The sequence below is a fragment of the Lemur catta genome, chromosome 21 (assembly GCF_020740605.2).
Source record: "Lemur catta isolate mLemCat1 chromosome 21, mLemCat1.pri, whole genome shotgun sequence".
In the NCBI taxonomy this organism is placed as follows: Eukaryota; Metazoa; Chordata; class Mammalia; order Primates; family Lemuridae; genus Lemur; species Lemur catta.
Window position 1 is genome coordinate 12494047 of NC_059148.1, and position 21208 is coordinate 12515254.

Consider the following 21208-nt stretch of genomic DNA (forward strand, 5'->3'; position numbering starts at 1 on the left):
AGCACAGCCCGCAGGAGCTTTCCAGCCCAGTAAAGGGTTGACGTCTCATGGTAGAACTTTCCAATTTTTGCCTCCTAGACCTTCCTTTCCTCTTTTTTTTTTTTTCTTTTTCTATTCTAAGTCACTTCTGTCTCTTTCCCACGCACACGAGATATATTTACATGCATACATAGATATATACATCAAATATTTATGATTTTGAATTCGTGCGTGTCTAATACATAGACACTATACACGTGCGTGCATAATGCATGCCCGCGTGTGCTATGTATCGAGGACCTACTTTGTGCTAGACACTGGGTCGTCACACGCACTAGATGACATTGTTCTCACTGTGCTAAGGCACATAGTAAACACTCATTAAACACTACCTATTGTGTAGCTACTGGATACAGCTCAGACTCTGGACAGGGATGGCTTGGGCTTGACTACGGCCGCCACCTCTCAGCAGCTCTGTGACCCCAGGGAAGTCCCCAGAGCACACTTCCCTTTCCTCTCCTGGAATAGGTTACATCTCTGAGAGTTGTTGCGAGGGTTGGATGAGTTAATAAGGACATAAAGCTTAGACGAATGACAGGGCACAGGAAAGCACGTCACACAGATTGTGACTATAATTGCCATCGGGATTAATCCTTGCAGTGACCACATGAGAATGGATCTTATACTCATCTGACAAGGGAAGAAATTGAATCTCAAAGAGGTGGTGTCATCTGTCCCAGTGGTGGGACGAGGAAGGGCAGAGATGGGATGTGCACCCAGATGAGTCTGACTTAAAAGGAAGGTGCAGGCTTGTAACCGCCCCCCCGGGGGCGGTTCCCCATTTCTGTGCTGTTGATGTCCTTCGAAGCTTGCCCAGCACCCTCCTCTTCCCCAAGGAAGGCTTCCTGAATTAGCCACACACACCCATGATAGCTCTTCCTCCTCGTTTATGACTTTGGCTTGTCGTTTAGTAGTCTTGAAATTGGAGTGAGGTTTTACCAGACCTCCTCTGACCCTGTCACTTGAGGATCTGCAGTGGGAACCAGAGCCTTTGACTGGGATCCTGACATGCACTGGGTCCTCCCAAGAGGCGGATGAGTGTGTAGCTTTTTCAAACTTTCAGTGGAGCATTTTGTAAGATTTCTGTTCTGGGGAACACGTTTGGGGATTGCCGATCAAATCCAGTGTCTTAAATTAGCAAATGCAGAAACTGAGGCCCTGAGAGATGAGTCCACCCGAGAAGTTAGTGGTCAGGCTGGGAGTAGGACCCTGAACTCCTGTCTGGGGGTTTGGGGCGCTGGGCTGAGTCTTCTCGTCCGGACTCCGTGTTCTTCTCCTGCCCCCCCTCCCCAGGCTATGCTGACCACATGGGGCTCGCTCAGTTCCGCCGGCAATTCCAGGTGCTGGACCCTCCACTCCTGAAGAAGCTCATGACAACCTCCGAGGGAATAGATGAGAGGAAGGTATGTGAAGGTGGATGCAAGAGGGGTGAGGGCCCTGGGTGCCCCAACTGAGGTCTGATGGGTTCCCGTTCCGCAAGGGATGGCCCCAGGGGGCATATGGACCAACTGGGATCTGAGATCTGGGCCTTGGGGTCAAGGCTGAGGGTGGCATCAGGTTTTGCATAGGCCCCTGCTCCAGGCTACAGCCCCCAACAATGTCACTTGGGACCCTACCCATCCCAGAATGACCCTTTTGAGCCCTGTATAAGGAAGTGCAGGGAAAGAATAAGAATAGAGTGATGAGAAGTGAGAGTCCCGGCTAAAATGGGCCCTAGCAAGATGAAAAGCCATCATTTCCAAAGGTCGTTCCACTTGGCACCAGCACTTGACACCAGCTCCCCGAGTGTCTCTCAAAAGAGAGCTTCAGGGTCAGCATGTTTGGGAAGTGTGTACACCAGGGCCACATCTTTGAGAATTATAATGCACACCCCCTGCCTCAGGGCCTTTGCACTGGCTGGTCCCTCTGCCTAGAATCCTCTTCTAGTCTTTGCACAGCTGGTGTCATCTTGTTATTCAGATCTCAGCTCAGATGTCACTGTCCAGCACATCTTGTTTTCATGTTTACGTAGCACTTATCCTCATCTGAAATTATGCAGAGCCCCTAGATGTTTTCTGTCTCCTCACATGTGCTCCATACGTTTTTTCCTTGAACGAGTGAATGAGCGAATACACACACCTAACTTTGTATTTTTCCCTATGTGTCTTCTTTCTCCAACTCTCCTGTCGACTTATGGAATCTCCTCTTTACTGCTGGTGCCAAACTCTCGCTAAGTGCTTCTGTTGAGCAGGGCCGCAGGCTTATCCATGATGACAGAGCTTGTTAGAATTTGCAGAGCCCACTTTGTCTTCGCAACAGCCCTGCAAAACAAGAGCTGTTACGCTGTATTCTGCAAATGACAACATGCAGGTTCTTAGAGGTGAAGTGACCCTCCTGAGGCCACACAGCCAGGAATTTGTGGATTTGCCCTTTAATCTCAAATTTCTTGATTCCAGGGGAGGGTGGTCAAAGTCAAACTGACCTGAATTTGACACCCAGTTGGAGCTGCGTGAACCTAAGAAAGTTACTTCCTCTTTCTTCCTCAGTTTGCTCATCTGTAAAGTGGAAACAACAATAATGCCTAGCTCAGTGGGGTGTTCGGAGGATGATACGTAATAGTGTAGTTGGCGTACCTCATGCACAGCCTAGTGCATCATCATCAGCAGCAGCAGCAATATCATCATCATCTTTCAAGTCCAAGGTGATGACAGCCAAGCTGCAGAGACTCTGTATTCACAAACAGGGTGAAACTTCATGTGTCTGTGTGTGCCTGCGACCCGCAGTTAACGAGTCAGAAGGCTAGAAGTAAGCAGAGTCACAGCTCTTAGGTCCCTTCTTGGCTCTTTTCTGCAGGGAACCAGAGCATAGGCCTCTTTCAACAGACAAACCAATGCTTTCTGCAGGGCCCTCCTAACCCGCTGAGGGAGGGGACATCAGACCCAGATGTCTGTGGCACAGGGCTGTCCCTTCTCTGGGTAGTGATCCATTCTGGAAGCCATGAGTTTCTGCCGGGCTTGGTGCCATCAACCACTCTGTACCAGTCTTCATTTGGGATTCCTTATTCCCACTTCCCTAAAACTTGATCTCTATTCAGAGGGTCTGGCATGGAGCCATTGAAGGGGTCTTGGGCTCCCCTGCAGTTGAACACGGTGCGGGAGTGGGGTGCGGGGGAATTTTCAGCGGGGGCAATGGCATATGGAAGCATTTCTATTCTGGACGACTCAGCAGTTCTCTGTTATAGCCAAACCGAAACCACCTCCATATACACGAGAGGCCTCAGAAAATGGAAAATTACTAGTGGAATGGACTTGGTTAGGAATGTTTGCTTCTTCTTATTCTTTTTTTATTTGCTCACAAATTTCATTTGCTGCAGCATAGCATTTTGGCAGCAATGAAAGGAACACCATCCTGCCTCTTATGAAAAAGCTGATAAATATTCATTTGCCAGGCAACATGGGATAGGCCATGAATTAAACATGAACACGTGCTCGGGTGGGCAAACTATCAGCCTCTGTGTGCAAAGCAGTTAAGACCTCAGGATTTAGTAAGACAAGTTTGACAGCTAGAAAAGGTCAATATTGTCATTAGACGCTAGACGGCGGTAGAGGGAATTCATTGCCAGGGTGTAAAATGGGCCTCGGTGAAGTCCCCTGTGTGCCTACCATGTGGGGTCTAAATGTTGGTTTTCATGCCAAGACTATTTCCCGGGGAATTACTCTCATTTTGCAGGGACTTGCTGGATATTTTGTATTCCAGAAACAAAAATAGCGTATGCCTTTTATCACAGATGAGCAAACTCTTATCGCAAAATATCATGCACAGTGTCAAAAGGTCACGGAACCATGACCTGAGACAGTTCTCAAAAGATAAAGCCTTCCCTCTCTGGGAGCCACCCCCATTTCACAGCAGAGACGGCTGAGGCCATGACCACCCGGCCAGGTAGTGGTTGAGTTGGGATTTGAACTCAGGCTCTCGGATTCCTTACATAGGGTTTTTTGTTTTGTTTTTTTAATTGTGGCAAAATACATGTAGCATAAACTTAACCACCTCAACCATGTTTTAAGACTGGTGGTATTAAGTACATTTAGATTCTTGTGCAACCATCACCACCATCCACCTCTGCAACTTTTTTGATCTTGCAAAACTGAAACTCTGTACCCATTGAATAATAACTCCTCAATGACTCCTCCGTCCAAGCCTGAGAAACCATGATTCTACGTTCTGTCTCTATAAATTTGCCCACTCTGGATGCATCATATAAGTGAAATCACATTATATGTGTCCTTTTGTGACTGGCTTATTTCCCTTAGCATAATGTCCTCAAGGTTCAGAATTTCCTTTTCTTTTTAAGACTGAATAATATTTCATTGTGTGTATATTCCTTATTTTATTTGTTCATTCATTGATTCCATGTTTTAGCTTTTGTGAATAATGCTGCTGTGAACATGGGTGTATAAATATGTCTTCAAGTTCCTGCTTTCAATTTTTTTGGGCTTATACCCAGAAGTGGAAGAGCTGAATCATATGGTAATTCTATTTTTGATTTGTCGGGGAATTGCCATAGCATTTTCTATAGTGTCTGCACTGTTTTGCATTCCCATGAATACTGCACATGAATTCCAGTTTCTCCACATCCTTGCCAACACTTGTTATTATTAGTGTTATTTTTTTGATAGTTGCCATCCTAACAGGTGTGAGGTGGCATCTCACTGTGGTTTGGATTTGCATCCGCCTAATGATTCCGGATGTTGAGCATCTTTTCATGCTCACACAGGACTCTCGAATAGAAGCCCCTTGAAGGCAGGCAGAGTGCTTAGGGCAGTTCTGTACAAGATGTGCCATCCATGGATGTTAATTTAAAATAATCATTATTAATTTCATCCAACTTTGACCAAATACCTGCTATTCACCAGAACCTGTGCGAGGCACCATAGATACGAGGGCAAATAGAACACATTCTCGAGGAGAAAGACACCACAACAAACAATTTCCATACAGAACTGGCTTTGGGACACCCCAGGAAATGCCACTAGAATTTTTGATATTTCAAGTGCAGGTGAGGGTGGGGCACTCAGGGAAGACACCTTAGAGCAGGTGATGCTTGAATTGAGCCTTGTGAGACAATTTGGAGGAATTGGGTAAGAGACAGACCTTAGGGCACTGGGTACAGCCCGTGCAAAGATCTGGAGTCACAAAGGTGTACGGACAATTTAGTGTTGAGATGGAGCCTAAAAGATGCCAAGTGACAAGTAAAGGGGCTGAGGAGTTTGGCAGGAGCAAATTCTGCGTTCTTGTTCACTGGGCTAGAGTCTGCACCTTATCAGGTGGTCAGTGATGGTCCACTTGATAAAACCCAGCAGGGGCGTGGCATAGAAGACCTGGTCTCTGTGACTTGGACTGACTTAAACAAAATATGAAAGGAAGCGAAGCCCACTCTGCCCGTTCCATGATGCTCTTCAGTATCAGTGTCCTCGTGCTGATTCTGGCTACTCGGCATACTCCTGTCCACTCCAGACACCCGGGCATTTACACTCAGGCCTCCAAAATGTCCCTGTCTTCCCCCTCTAATCATCTCGAGTCCTAGTCCCCTCTGCTAGGCTGCCCCGTCTGGTTAAGATTATTCCTTAATCTACACCAAAGCCCACGCAGAGTGGCTATAATGGTGGAATCTCAGGCAGGTCCGTGGAGAAGCTCTTTCAGCTCACCTTGGCTACGTCCCAGACTCTAGACCCTTCCTGCCTCCCTTCCCTATTTCTGCCGCGGAGGCAGGTGTAGCCAAGTCTCTCTGATCGATGTGAGGGAACACTTGGGTCCGCCCTCTTCCTCTCAGAGTGTCTACAGAGTTGATTGATTTTAGCCAACACAATCTCTGTCCCTGGGCACTTGATCTGAAGAACATAATTAAGGGCTGTCAATCCATCTTCTCGAAGGCAGCCACTCTTGTTCTGTCGCACACCCTCGTGGACACTCCTGTTTCCTCTAAATTCATGTCAAGAGTCTTTTTCTACTGGGAAGAGGCCCCTAGGAGCCCATGGCCGGGGAGGAAGCTGTCCGCTTTCAGGGTGTTGAACTGTTATTCAGGAGCTCCCGTAAGTTTAGCCCCCTGGAACTGATTCATCATCCTCTTCTTGCTCACCTGACTGTCCCTGTCCCCTTCGAGTCTGCTGTTTTAATCATTTTACATGTTTCCCATTCAATTTTAACCAACCCAATTATATGTGTGTGTGTATTTATTTGTTTTTCATGTAGTTTCTGTCTTGTTCCAGGAACTCTATTTACAGTCCTGAGCATATAGAGTTAAATAACTGACACAGTTTCCACCCTTATGGAGTGAGAAGTCCAGTGGTTAAAGCATGTGGTTTAGGGTCAGACAGACTTGGCTTCAAATTGTGTTTTCTTCCAAATCTCTTTTTGTGAATCCATGCCCTTGACACATGGTAGCTGTAGTGCCTGGCACACAGTAGGTGCTCAACAGATGGAAGCCATTGGACCATGATGTGGGTTTTATGAGGGCAGGTGCTGTATAAACAGCAGCCAAATGGTTCACAGGGTGAGTAACCTATTCCACAGGCACGGATTCTCCACATCACACTGCTTATTGAGGAGTGAGTTGGGGAAGCACTTCCCAGCCATGGCTGTTCATCATTCCTGGGGTCTCTCACTGCCTGTCTGGCATATACAGCCTAACGTGAGATGTCAGCCTCTGTGCTTCTCTGGGGTGCACCCTTCTTGCACATTGAAGAGAAATCTCTTTGCAAAGTTCTAGAAAATAAAGGGACTCTATAAGTGGGAAGCATTATCTATAAGTTGAATTTCTCCCAGGTACATTCTAGGATTCATAATTTGAATCTTCAAGGGTGCAGGTGAAGGGGTGCCATCACCCCACATTGCCAAAGAGGGGTTTATAACCTCTGAGCCTCCACCCGTTACTAGTTTTGTTAAAACGTGACATGTGCCAGTCAGGGTAGGTAAGGATTCTACGTGCATTATCTCAGTAAATTCTCCCTATACTTGGCCAGGATGTAACTGAGATCTGTTGGATTCTCAAACTTGGGCTAAATTTGCCACTGGATTTCTGAGCTTTTATACTTAAGGTGGAGAGATCTTGGGTGTGTTGAGATTCATGTTAGCTGAAGTGTAATATCGACTTACAGTGAAGATAATGATCCATCTATGTTTAATACCTGGGCTGCTTCACTGAATGAATCTTACTGGCTGTGAGTTATGGAAGCGGAATAGCTTAACAGGTTAAAGACACAGACTCTGGAGTCAGGCTTCCTGAGCACATGCCACATCTCGTCTGCCCACAGGCTGTGTGATCTTTGACCAGTTACTTAGCCCTTCTTTATCTTCATTATCTTCATTATCTTAAAACGGTGATAGGATCAAGTGACCTAATTAATTTAAAATATTAACATGGTACCTCACACACATACATTCATAGAGTAAATGGATCAACCCCTTATCACTATAAAATATCTCCCTTTTGTTTCTAATAATGAATTTTTGTTTTAAATTGTATTTTGTTTGATATTAATATAGCCACTCCAGCTATCTTGCATTTACTGTTTACATGATATGTCTTGTTTCATTGCCTCCTCCCCTTTTAACCTATCTTTGAATCTAAACTGTCTCTTGTAGCCAATATGTAGCTGAATCTTTTGTTTCTTAAATCCAGGCTGACAGTCTCTGCCTTTTTATTAAAGTGTCTGATCCATTGATGTGTAATGTGATTTACACCATCATTTTGCTGTCTGTTTTCTTTATGTGCATGTCTTCTTTTATTCCTCTTCTTCACTTCCTTCTTTTGTGCAAACTGTGTATTTTCTAGTGGACCATTTGAATACCACCTTCTAGTGGTTGTTCTAGGGATTACAGTATGCGTTGTAATTCTTAATGCTCTACTTCAGATTAATACCAACTTAATTCTGGTAAAATATAAAATCTTCGCTCTAATATAGCTCCATTTCCTCCTCCCACTTTAGTGATACTATTGTAATACACAGTTGACTCTCTGTATGTATCTGCGAGGTCCACATCTGCAGAGTCAACTAATCACCGATTGAAAATACGAAAAAGAAGTAGATGGTACTGCTGATTAAAAATATTGGGAAAAAAATGAATGGTTGTATATATATAGAGCATTACAGACTTTTTTCTTGTCATTGTTCCTTAACACATTGACTGCCACACTAGAAAAAAAATTATTTCTTTCGGGCCATGGTATTTTATTATGAAAATGAAATAAAAACTTCGAAAACAAAGCAACCCTTTTGAATTTCATGAACAATTTGCTATGTTTTATTGCTTTCTGTGCATGAGTTATATGCAATTAAATTGTCAATATCAATTGTAACAATAAGAACATCAACAAGTAAGATATTCTTGAACTAACTGCAGGGTTTTTCCCAGGGGGCCACCCATCACGTAACATGTATGCTACAGCATGGCGACATGAGTTGCCTGTGCACCACATGGCTCCCAAGGTAAAGAGACGTGTGAGTTCCATATGCTTCAGGAGGCCCCGGGCTCAAAACTAGTGTGAATTAAATACAACCTACATGGCAGTTAATGAGTTAAGCACTACATTACAACAATTATTTATATGGCATTTACATTGTATTAGATATTATAAGTAATCTAGAGATGATTTAAAATATGAAGGAGGATATGCATACGTTATATGCAAATATTATACTATGCCACTTTATATAAGGGGCTTGAGAATCCATAGATTTTGATATCCTTTACGGGGGGCGGTTCTGGAATAAATTCCCTATGAATACCAAGGGGTGATTGTGTATCACACCTATATACATTATAAGCTCAACAACACGGCTTTATATTTTTCTTTTATTTAATGTTACATCTTTTAAAGTAATTAAGGGAAGAAAAGAGAAAAATATATTTATATAGAACTTTATATTTACCTGTGTATTTATATTTTCCTGTACTCTTTAGTTCTTTAAGGATTTGGATTACCTCTCGTATCATTTCTTTCATCCTGAAGGACTTCCTTTAATATAAGTAAGGAAGTAAGGCAGGCCTGATAGCAATAAGTTCTCTCAGTCTTTGTTTGCCTGGGAAAGTCTTTATTTCACCTTTGTTTTTGAAGAATAGTTTTACCAGATATAGAATTTTTGATTGACAGGTTTGTTTTTTCCTTTCAGCACTTTTTTTTTTTTTTGAGACAGAGTCTCTCTCTGTTGCCCTAGCTAGAGTGCAGTGAGGTCATCGTAGTTCACTGCAACCTCGAACTCCCGGGCTCAAGTGATCCTCTTGCCTCAACCTCCCAAGTAGCTGGGACTACAGGCATGCGCCACCATGCCCGGCTAATTTTTCTATCTTTTGTAGAAACGGGGTCTCTCCCAGGCTGGTCTTGAACTTTTCATGTGTAATCCCACTGCATTCTGGACTTCATTAGCTCTGCCAATAATGTTTTCTCCTACATAACTTATTCTTCTCTTTCTCCTTCCAGGATTTTCAAGTTTGACTATGATGAATCTTGGGGTGGTTTCTTTGTGTTTGTTCTATTTCAAATTCATTGTCCTCCTTGGATGCATAAATTAATTTTAGGGAGGGCAAGTTTGGGAAGTTTCTCGCCACCACTTCTCATATTTTTTCTATCCCTTTCTCCTCTCCTTTTGAGACTCTCGTTATGCATGTGTTGGCATGCTTAATGTGGCCATACATGTCTCTGAGGCTCCATTTATTTTTCTTTGTTCCTGTTTCTCTCTATTCTTCAAACTGGGTGACTTCTAACTTCTGTTGATCTATCCTCAAGTTTGCTGTCTCTTTAATCTATCATCTCAGATCAGCTTTTGAGCCCCTTTAGTGAATTTATCATTTCAGTTAATTTATTTTTCAAATGAAAAAAATCATTTGGATCCTTTTTTTTAATCATTTCTATTTCTTTATTGATGTTTTATTGTTCACAAGTCATTATTATTATACAGTATAATAATACAGTGCTTTAATTCATTAAGCACTGTGTACTTCAGTTCTTTGAACATATTTATAATAGCAGCTTTGAAGTCTTTGCTAATTCCAAATTCTGAGCCCATAAAGATAATTTCTACTGACTGCTTTCCCCCACCCTGAGTTTAAAACATAATTCCAGTGTTTTTGCATATCCTGTAATTTTCATTAAAAACTGGACATCTTAGATGATAGAGGATAGCAACTCTAGATTCTGATCTTTTTTTAACCATGTAGTAACTTGTCTTCACTGGAATTATGGAATCTGTCTCCTCCATGGTGTAAGACCACTGATATCTCTGCCCAGTTTTTAAAAATTGCACCACATGTACTCACCAGCAAATTGGTTTCTCTGATCATCACTTAAGTGCACATTTGGGAATAACACCAATTGGGTGTTGGACAGATGTGGGGGGCGGAGGGAGGGGATGGGTGTATACCTACACAATGAGTACGATGCGCACTGTCTGGGGAATGGACACGCTTGAAGCTCTGACTCGGGGTGGGGGGAGTGGGGGGTTATGGGCAACATACATAACCTGAACCTTTGTATCCCTATAATAAGCTGAAATTTAAAAAAATGGAGTTTTTATTTTAAAGCCTGGCTTCCCAGGGGTTGCTGCTGTGTCAGCCTGGCTTAGTGATCAGCAGGGGTGGTTATCAAACCCCTTGAATCTGTGAGGCTTCCACGTTCTTCTGATGAATCTGTGTGTGGGTTGGAAACATGTGTTTCCATATGTTGCAATTGTGCTTCAGCCTTGACATTCAGTTTGGCCCTTTCACTTATTTTCTGCCTGTGCACACAGCCTCATGTTCAGATAGGGGTATGTCGATAGCTAGGGGCCCTCTCTAGTCTCTCCTGTTACTGTGTCCAGTCTTGAGCCAGGAATATACGGGCGTTTATCAAGCCCGTTGTGATTGTCCCATTTCCCATGTCACCTGGTTAAATTTCTGGCTTATCCACGGTCCAGAGTGCGCCTCCATCCGGACAACAACCTCAGGCTTAGCCGTGCCTTTGGCCTTCCTCATTCATTTGTTGCCAAGACCACCATTGTTTCCGACAACTCTCCCGAGTGTGGGGCTTTTCCATGATTTCCTCCATTTAGGTGAGCCCCTTCCGGCAGCAACGCTGCTGCTGGCTTGCCCAGCTTGCCTGGCTCCGGAAGGACCACGACAGTGACAGAGCTGGGGTGGGGTGGGTGGAAGGTAAGCGTGGGAGAGCCCTAATGAAGACAGCCACAGACTCCCACTGTTCCTACCTGTGCTTCCGTAGTTTTTCTTGAATAAATGCTCATCAATTTTCTGTATCCCTTCATTCAATTTCCAGAGTATGGAAGTTGTCGTTTTTGGAAATTTTATTCATTTTTATTATTTTGGGGGGAGAGGGGAGAGGACTCCTTAAGCTCCTTGTTCCACCATTCTGAGAGTATTACTTTTACATGCTGCCTTTATAACCTCATTAAGCCCCCACCACGCCCCTGTAGGACAGACGTGATTAACCCATATTCTACAAAAGGAAACTGAAGACCAGAGAGGAGGAGTGGCTTGCTCAGGGTCACACAGCCAGTGAATGGTGGATCTGAACCGGGTCCCAGCACTGGAGGGTGGAGAAAAGCCTGGGAGCTGATTCCTTGGTTTGGAGTCTCCCTCCATCAGTTCCTACAAATGTGAGCTTTTCCCAGCCATTTCATTGTACTGGGCCTCACTTTCTCTGTCTGTAAAATGGGGATGAAATAGTACCTGCTGCTGAGAATTGGAAACAGAGTGAGTTATTATGTGCAAAGCAGTTAGAACATGGCTCAGACTCAAAAGCCCACTGAAAACTGTTTTCTGGGAGCAAAATGGCCAACATTTGACTCACAAAACAAAAAACATAGAATTTCATGATGAGAGGGATAAGCTTCAATGACCCAGACAATTCCAGTACACGAAAGAGATGATTCCATAAAGACACGGGATGAGGAAAAATTTCTTACAGTCACTTGGGTTCCTGCCTCGTCTTTTTCCACCAAGTGGCTGTTGGACAATGATTACATTATGTTGAACTAAATGAGATAATTGATATTTGCTCTAAACAAATGGCAATTTTATAGGATTCAATCTAATAGTAATATTAACAACAGTGATAGCAATTCAGTGCAAAGTCCTTTTCGTATGTTCTCAGTTAATGCTCTCCACTGTTGCATGGTCCAGGCAGGGAATATTGTCCCCACTTTGCAGGTGAGGAAGAGCATCAGAAGTATAGCTGAACACCTGCATACACCCACCCATGCCTCCATTTGAACTGAAGCTCTCTTATCTGTACAATGAGGTCAACAGAATAGAATATCTGTCTTAGAGCTAGTAGTTTTGGTTACATAGACATCTAAGGGATTCTAAGAAAACATGGAGGTAGAGAAGGATCCTCAGCTATTGTGGTGGTTGAGTGTGTGCTTTGGGAGTGTTTGGGGTATATGCAAGAAATAGAAGCCTTCATCCATGTTCTGCAACCCATTTGCCAGGTTTGGACCAGAACAGAGGTGACTATGAGGGCGGAATATCTCCTAATGTTTATTGAGTATTTACTACATGCTCTTGCTAAAAGCCCTCCATAAGCACAACCTCAAAATCTTTTGAAACAAGTGTTATTTTTGTCCCCGTCTTTCAAGAAGGAGTCTGAGGTTCACAGTAAAGCACTTGCCCAACGTCACACAGTTTATGAATGACAAAACCCAGATCTGAACCCAGGTGGCTCTAACTCCAGATCCTGGTATTTTCCCCCATAAAATCTACCCTAGTTCTTAGGTCTGAAATAGATTTGGAAAAATATCATTGGCCATATATTTCATTATTTTATCCATACATCTCTTTTTAGCCAATTTTTTATTGTGTTTTCTTCTTGTGCAGAGATAAAAGATGTTGTGTTTTGAATATATTGGTTTTATGCATTTTCTTCACCTACAGCTCCCTTGCAACATTTGTGGCTAAAATGCAGTAAGTGAAACCACTGAAATTTTGGAAGGGTATCATGGAATGTTCTTCCCGGAGGTCAGAAGATGAAGCTTCTTTCCAGACTGCAGTTTGGGACTAGACTTTTAATAAGCAATTTTTTTTTTTGGTATCTTAGGAAGTTCTCTGTGATGCCATTGACCTATGGAATTGAAACTCGTCCACTAAATTATTCCAGTCTCATAATACCTTTTGCTTCTCGAGCATTGCAATTACTTTTCTGACAGTTTATTCTGAAAATAGACTTTCTTATTTTCAGCGAATGGAAGAGCAATGAGGGGTGGTGTGAGGGTGGAGTGGGAGGGAAATTGGCAGTCACAAGGGAACCAGACATGACCTGTATTTGTCTGAGGGTGCAAATCCCTGGCAGGGTTGTTTCAACGCCTACGTGACAATTTACAAGAGGAGGATTCCATTAAACGGCTGGTGATGTGGTCTGTGCTGCATCTAGAAATCTCTCTGAGTGTAATTATTTCTCCTACATGGGGCTGCTTTTCCCTCCCATTGGATCTCCCTTGTTTAGGTGTTCCTTCATTCAGCCACCGTATTTGTTGAGCTCCTACTGTATGCACAGAACAGTACTATAGTGCAGTGGAGGGAATCAGAGAGGAGTTAAACACAGGCTCTAGGTCAGGCAAACAAGGTTGATATCCACATCATTTATTTAGCACGTGTGCGTGAGAGTGAGGCAGTCTCTGGCTAGTATGATGAGTGAAGCACAGCGTGCTGGGAAGGCTGTCACAAGGTGACTTAGTGACACAGCACGTGAATTTCTTAGTGCCCTGAGTCCTCTGGAGCCATTCTAGGCAAGTGGAGCAGCTCAAGACATGGTTGTTGCCACATAGCCCGACCTTGATTGGAATCTGCCTCTTGCCCTGTGTGTAGCCTCGGAATCTTGGAAAAAACACCTTTACTTAGGGCATTGTTTTTGCTGTGTGTGTATGTGTGTGTGTGCAGTAAAATATACATAATATAAAATTTACCATCTTAACCACTTTAAGATGTACAGTTCAGTGCATTAAATATTTTCACAATGTGATGTAACTATCACCACCATCCATCTCCATAACTCTTTTTTATCTTGCAAAACTGAAACTCTGTACCCATTAAACAATAACTCTCCATTGCCGCCATCCTCAACCCCTAGCCACCACCATTCTACTTCCTGTCTCTATGAATTTGGCTACTCTAGGTACCTAATAGAAGTGGAAACTTACAGTATTTGTCCTTTTGTGATTGGCTTATTTCACTTAGCATAATGCCTTTAAGGTTCATATAAGTTGTAGTGTCAGAATTTCCTTCCTTTCTAAGGCTGAGTAATATTACGTTGTGTGGGCATACTACATGCGGTTTATCCATCCAACCCTGGGTTGTTTTTGCCCTTTGTCTATTGTGAGTGACGCTGCTATGAACACAAATGTATAAATTCCCCTTTAAGACCCTGTTTTCAATTCTTTTGGAAATATACACATAAGTGGAATAGCTGGATCACATGGTACTTCTCTCTGTCATTTGTTGAGGAACTGCCATACTCTTTTCCATAGAAGCTGCATCCTTGATTTTATAATATTATAATAATATTTCGTACCTTCAGTTTCCTAGTCTGTAAAGTGGGCATAGTAGCATGACGACCAATGTTAAGGTTGCTGAAAGGATGAAACAAATCAGTGTCTGTGATGGTCCCAGTCGAATGGATGGCACACAGTAGGTGCTCAGTACGTGCTCACTGTCTGCACTTGCCAAAGCTCACAGACATGTGGGGTCCTCCTTGCTCCTGGTGCATCAGCTGTTCGGCTAGCTTGACCTTGCCCTTTAGGCGTCTCCTGCCTTCTGCATACCTTCTCCTCCTGACTTCTCTCCTCCCCCCGCAGGCGGTGGAGGAGCTCCTGCAGACCCTGGACCTGGAGAGGAAGGCGGTAGCCATGGGGCACAGCCAAGTGAGTGGAGTTTCTTTCTTACGACATTCTGCCCATCACATCGGGCACCCAGATGTGACCCAATTCTTGTCCTACTTCAACTGTCCATTCTCTCTTTGATCTCCTTTTTCCAAACTAAAAACAAAGCTAGTATTTTCTGCCCTGCCTATCTTAAAAGGTCACGAAGACAAACTGTCATCATACGGATAGAAATAAACAACATTGAGAAATATCGTTGGTTAGAGGTTACATTCCCAGGGACTTCAGGGCTTTCGGAGAATGAACACTCTGGTCCTCAGTAGGAACTTCTGAGCCTCAAAAGGAGCTGCCGTAAAACCTAGGAAGAAACACTCATTCTCACTCAGAGCCTTTTAACTCCTACTTTGCAACCAGCTGTAACACTGCTACAGTCCTAGCTGATTGACAGCGGGAAGTGAAAAGAAAGAAAGGCCTTGAGAAGGCACATGATTATTCAAGTGGAGAAAAATAGCTTTTCCCAAACTGCTGTTGAGCCAAAAGCTCTTCCAAATAATGCTTAAATGTTTGGAGAAGAATCGTCACACTTCCCCAGTAGGCTTGTATAGGCTGCAAGTTTTCAAGAAGGGAAACATGATACCTAGAGCTTCTCAAACTATCTGACCATGGAACCCCCAGCCTTTTGTCTCTGTGGCATGCTCATTACCATTTCCTGGTGCTGGTGTTCCATGGGCTCTAGTTTGGGAAGCGGGGCACAGAGACTTTAAACTCTAGGATCAGGTGGTGGGCAGGGGAAAAGGGACACAGTTTAGAGGTCCAAATTGGAGAGGGAAGAGACAACAGGAGAAATTGCTCTGTCCATCCCCCCACCTAGTTATCTGCTGGTTGATTGATGCCATCCGATAAACCTCTGCCGATTGCCTTCCACCTCCAGGTGCTATGTGAGGTGCTGGGAAGGGTCCTGCTCCCCAGAAGCCCACCGTAGTGGCGTTCTTGGCAATTTGTACTTCATGTGCCATAGTGAGTCCCTGAAAGCAGCCCCTTCCTCGGAGAGCTCACAGCCGTTTACACTGGCTGCACCCCTCAGCTCACCCATGCTAGTATCCCCCGACTGGCCTCTTGGTCCTGGCAAGATGTTGTTACTCTACTGTGGTCCCAACCCGATTTTTCCCGCTAGGAGTTGCAGCACCTGGGCCTTTGCTGACTTTTCAATAGAGAGGATGAACCTGTCAGTCCCTGGGCTCCCACCATGAGCCAGGTACTGTGCTCGGCAACCACACATAGTCTTCTTCTCTGTTCCTGGCAGTCTTCTGCGACACAATAAGTACGATCCTGATTTACCGACGAGGAAGCCGAGACTCTGGGAAATAAGCCTCCTTTCAGATCTTACAGATACCTGAGGGTACAGACTCCACGCAAACCCATATATGTCCAAAGCCCGGGGGCTTTTCTAGACGCTGTGGGTACTCTTGTTCATGCATGGCAATGCAGTCGCGTGTCACTCTATGATGGGGGTATGTTCTGAGAAATTATCATTAGACAATTTCGTTGCGTGAACATCGTGGAGTGCACTTACCCACACCTAGATGGGAGAGCCTACTACACACCTAGGCTACAGGGTCTGGCCTGCCGCTCCACGGCTGCGAACCCGTGCGGCGCAGCACTGTGCTACTGTAGGCAGCTGTAACACAACGGTCAGTATTTTTGTATCTAAACAAATATAGAAAAGGAGTAGTAAAAATATGGTGTTATAATCTCACGGGACTGCTGTCGTGTCTGTGGTCTGTCGTTGACTGAAATGTCCTTCTGTGGCACATGACTGTATATAGCACATTCTTTACACACAGGTCTCGGTGGTCCTAAGTCGGGGGGTTGTTCTTCAGCTCAAGGCGCTTCATCCTTCTAGACCAGCTGTTCTCAAAGTATGGTCCCTGGACCAGCAGCATCACTGTCACCGGAGAGCTTGCTAGAAACATAGATTCTTAGGCTCGCCCCAGACTAGTGAATCAGAAACTCTGGGTGGAGCCCAGGGGTCTGTGTGGTCACACGCCTTCTAGGTGATTCCAATGTACACTCAAGTCTGAGAACCACTGGTCTCGATAATTGCTCAGTCATTGCACGAATGCATAAGTCAGCCCTTAGGATCCTAGCAGCCATTGCAGAGCAAGGGAGAAGACAGGAGAAGGTTGTTACAGTCTTGCAGTGGCAGGAGCAAGAGGTCTGTAAGCCTACACACCAGAGGAATAAACCATTATTGAATAAGGCTTGGTGTTCACTAACAGACTGTTAAGGGCAAATCAAGATCAATGCATCCTTTCAGAAGCCAGGCTGGGGAATAGATTGAGACAATTTAAGGGCAGATACAACACCTTATGCCTTGTAGGATTTGGCCTCAGTTACCCCAGCTGTAAAATGGAGTCACCACTTTCTCCCTCCCAAGATGACTTTAGGAATCAGTAAATGACAGGGGCTGACCGTCACTACTTGCTGAATACGTTTGTCACTGGGGCAAGAAGCTTATCAAATAGGATAACATTTTAATGTTTAAAGAATTAAACTTCTCTAATCTGGGAAATTACTAGGAGGAGAGGAGCTAATTCCTCGGCCTTCCCAGGTACGGGAGCTATCTCGCCATATCAGATTTTTAAAAACCTCGGCCTTCAGAATTTTTAGAGGAAAAACAGGATAATTTCTTGAGTAGTAGTGGCCCCTGTGGATTTTTTAGAGGTGGGGATTTGGCGATGTTACACTCTGTTTGCGTCCGATAAGCAACTGGATCCGTGAAAAGCGAATAATTTAGATTTTTCTTTGTGATTTTTCAGCCCCCGGCGCCTTATCAGGGCTTGTGCTGAGGGCTGTGGCATTTATGAAAAAGGTGTGATTCCGCATGCAGTGGGCCTTCTGATCGGCAATATGCTCTTAAAAGGCAAAAAAAAAAAAAAAAAAAATGAAGATACGATTCTGCAGAGGGCCCTGTGTATGGTGGTTTCCAATTATCTTTTTAATGAAAGCTTCATACTTAATCAATAGTGGTTTTGGCAGCAGCCGCCACCTATTGTAATATACGTACTGGTGCTGTCATCGCTTTGGTCATTGATTTTTTTTTTTTTTATCGCTGCCTTTGAGACTCACTAGCTTGTGAAATTAATAGTCATTACTGAGGCAATCTGATAGGTAATGAGTCAATCACGCCTTTATTTCGATGAGACTAATTGCCTTGGTGGCCGGCCCTGGCTGAGAGGGAGTGTTGCAAAACAGAGTAAGTACCGATTGGTGGTGCTAATTCTTATTTTCCCATCGAGAAAAGGTTTAGTGCCAGATAGGTGGAATAGTCACTATTACCGCAAATCGGTTCAGGGCAATGGAGAATCGATTGAGAGAGACTTTGTTCCACCTGGAATCGAATTGCAATTGAGCCTCCAACTTCTGGTGTTTGTATCATACCGAATGAGAAAAAGAAGCCTCCTGTCGACATTGAGAATACGTGCAGGAGATGAACCCACATTCTGGATTCAAGTCTTAGCCTTGTTAATAACCGGCTATGTGAACTTGAATCAATTACATAACCTACCTGAGCCAATGGATTGCTCATAGGGCTGCTTTGAATATTAAAATGGGACGTAGGAGAAAGGGCTTTGGAAAAGTGTAGATGCCACACAAATGTTAATTACATTCAGTGATAATTGTAGTCTTGCCTGGAGTCAGATAGGGAAAAAGAAATCCTGGTATTGCCACTTGCTAGTGGAGGATCGTGGGCAAATGCCTTTTTTAGACTTAGTTTATCCCTGCCTAAAATAAGAGGATCAACACACCATGTAGGATGCGCATGTAAATCACCTGATCTGCATGTCAAGGGGCGGTTCCGTCCAGTTGCAGAACACAGCAAGTGCCCCCTAAATGTTAGCCACTAATCAATAATGCCACCCGTTAAGATAGATCTCTTCGGTGTCTCCAGAGAAACTGGCACCTTTGGGGTTATAAGCCACCTGTGACAAAGAAACGCACAGGACTGTTTTTAGAACTAAGTAGCATCAGGGCATCAGAGACACGACTGCTTGCCTGGCACGGACTCAAATCCCACCATGCGAGGACGTTTCCTTTGCCTCTGGGAAGGTGAGAAAATGCCACACCGGACTGTAGCGACCCCACCCACCACATTGGCCCCCAAACTTCAGGTTCTTTTGGGAAATCCTTTAGCTCAGACCTCCAGGACTCTCTGCTTTAATCTTTTGCCGACAGTCGGTCCTGGGGTCCTCATTCCCGTTCCCTGCAGTCTATGAGAAGCGGCTCCGTGGGGTGCCGAGGAGGCATTGATCAGAGCTCTGCAGAGAGCATCATCCATGATTGATGAGCTGCGGCCCGGAAATCGCGTCCTCAGAGCTGTTTTCCGCTAGATGCCCGCGCACCTCCGTGGGTGGCACCAACCCAGCCCGGTCCTCTCCAGACCAAGCAGGGCCGCCCTCACTTCCCCCACAGTCGCTGCCCTTCCTTGCAAGGGGGACGGAGGTATTTCTAGGTGGTAGTGTCTATCAGAAAATGCAGATCCCCAGGCCTCGCCCCCAAACCCACGATCCAACCTTTCCTGGGGTGAGTCCTGGGAATCTGCATTTACTATACATCCTGGGTGAGTCTGGTGCACAGAAACGTGTGGGCACATCCGTCCTGGCAGTGGTTGTCAAACCGACGCGCACCTGAGTCCCCTGGGTATCCTGTTAAAATGTGACTTTTGATTCAGCAGGTCTGGAGGGAGGTCTGAGATTCTGCATTTCTACCGGGGTCCCAGGCAGCACTGATGCTGCTCGTGCACGGACCACGCTGAGCCTCCGGGGGCTGGAGGAGGGGAAAGGGGAGCCCTCCGGAGACAAGATGCATTGATCATTTAGACCCTCATTAAGGGGCAGCTGCCGACAAATCTTGTGGGTGGATGCAAGAGACCCAGGGCGTGAGTTGCAAGCACCTCCCGTTCCAGACACCCTGTTTCAGCAAAGGAGTCACCTGTGACCTTCCTTCCTCCCAGGTTTTCCTCAAGGCAGGTGTGGTCTCCAAGCTTGAGAAGCAGCGAGAGAAGCTGGTGTCTCACAGCATCGTTCTCTTCCAGGCGGCTTGCAAGGGCTTTCTGTCTCGCCAGGAATTCAAGAAGCTGAAGGTACTGCATACCGTGCGCTGCAGATCCTGACCCAGTTGGGTCCGGAGTGAGCTAGGGGTCTGCATGTCTCCCACGGTGATGCCAGTGCTGCCAGTCCAAGGACCTAACCTGAGCAGTGAGACTCCTAAGTGACGCTTTGCAAGATGTTATGACTGTTTATGGTTCATTGACACCAAATTATTGAGGATGTTTTTCTTGCACTAGGTATTCATGAGGTTGTCCAAGCCCTCCTGGGCTGATTCATGATTTCAACCTGTCCCATCTCTGGAGGAATTGACTTTCATGGGTCAGCAGACAGGACGTGTACAGGTCCTGGCCACTGAGGTCTCTGGGACCAAAGACCAAGTTGATTTTATGGTCCTGAGCCATGCTGGGTCATCACTTCAGAGATCTCTGGAGACTGAATTTTCTCTCTGTAGCCTGAACGATGGACCACACGGCTCTGGGGACAAATAATGTATATGTTTAAATCCCATCTCTCCCTCTTAGTGGCTGAGTGAAGGTGAGATGGGATAATATGCACTTAATACAGGGCATGGCACATAATAACTGCTCAATAAATCCTAGTTGTTATTACCTTAGTACTGTTATTCTTAATTACTACTACTACTATTAGAATGGAGTCTCATTCCATGTGCCTCTAGTTTATGTGAATTTGTGAACTCAAGTACGTGCACTTGGCAAAAACAGAAAAAGGTGAGAACATAAATAATTAAACTATTGTTGGAAACCCCACTTGCCTTCTGCACTCAATTAGCTTCTGTCTTGGGATGATTTGGAACAGAGGTTAAGAGTCTGGGCTCTACAGCTTGACTGCAAGGGTTCAAGCCTCCTCTGCCACCAAGAAGCTAGATGACACTGGGTATATGACTTTACGTCTCTGCACCTCAGTTTCCACATCTGTAAAATGGAGATGTGGTAATAACACCTACCTTCCTAGGACTGTGGTGAGGACTGAGTTGGAGTTTGCAAGATGCTCAGGGCAGCGCCTGGCATTCAGGAAGCGGCATGCCAGCTGCACAAGCTTGGCTACGGTTATGGGGATGCGAGAAAAGCATCCCTCAGTCGGAGTGGTCCTGGGCCCCACCTGTTGTAAGAATGAACAGGTCGGTGCTTCTCAAAGTGCAGTCCCCAGGGCAGCAGTATTAGCATCCCTGGGATTTGTTGGAAATGCACATTCTCAGGG

At 44.9% G+C, this 21208-nt stretch overlaps 1 protein-coding gene across 4 annotated transcripts in view; it reads left to right on the forward strand.

Moving 5' to 3' along the window:
- MYO18B (myosin XVIIIB) overlaps positions 1-21208 on the forward strand; it is a 245078-nt gene that overhangs the window by 84487 nt on the left and 139383 nt on the right. For all 4 annotated transcript variants that reach the window (XM_045534350.1, XM_045534352.1, XM_045534351.1 and 1 more), the window contains exons 21-23: positions 1333-1442; positions 14856-14921; positions 19894-20022. In XM_045534350.1, coding sequence (XP_045390306.1) covers positions 1333-1442; positions 14856-14921; positions 19894-20022 — 305 coding nt within the window. The remainder of the gene's footprint in view (positions 1-1332; positions 1443-14855; positions 14922-19893; positions 20023-21208) is intronic.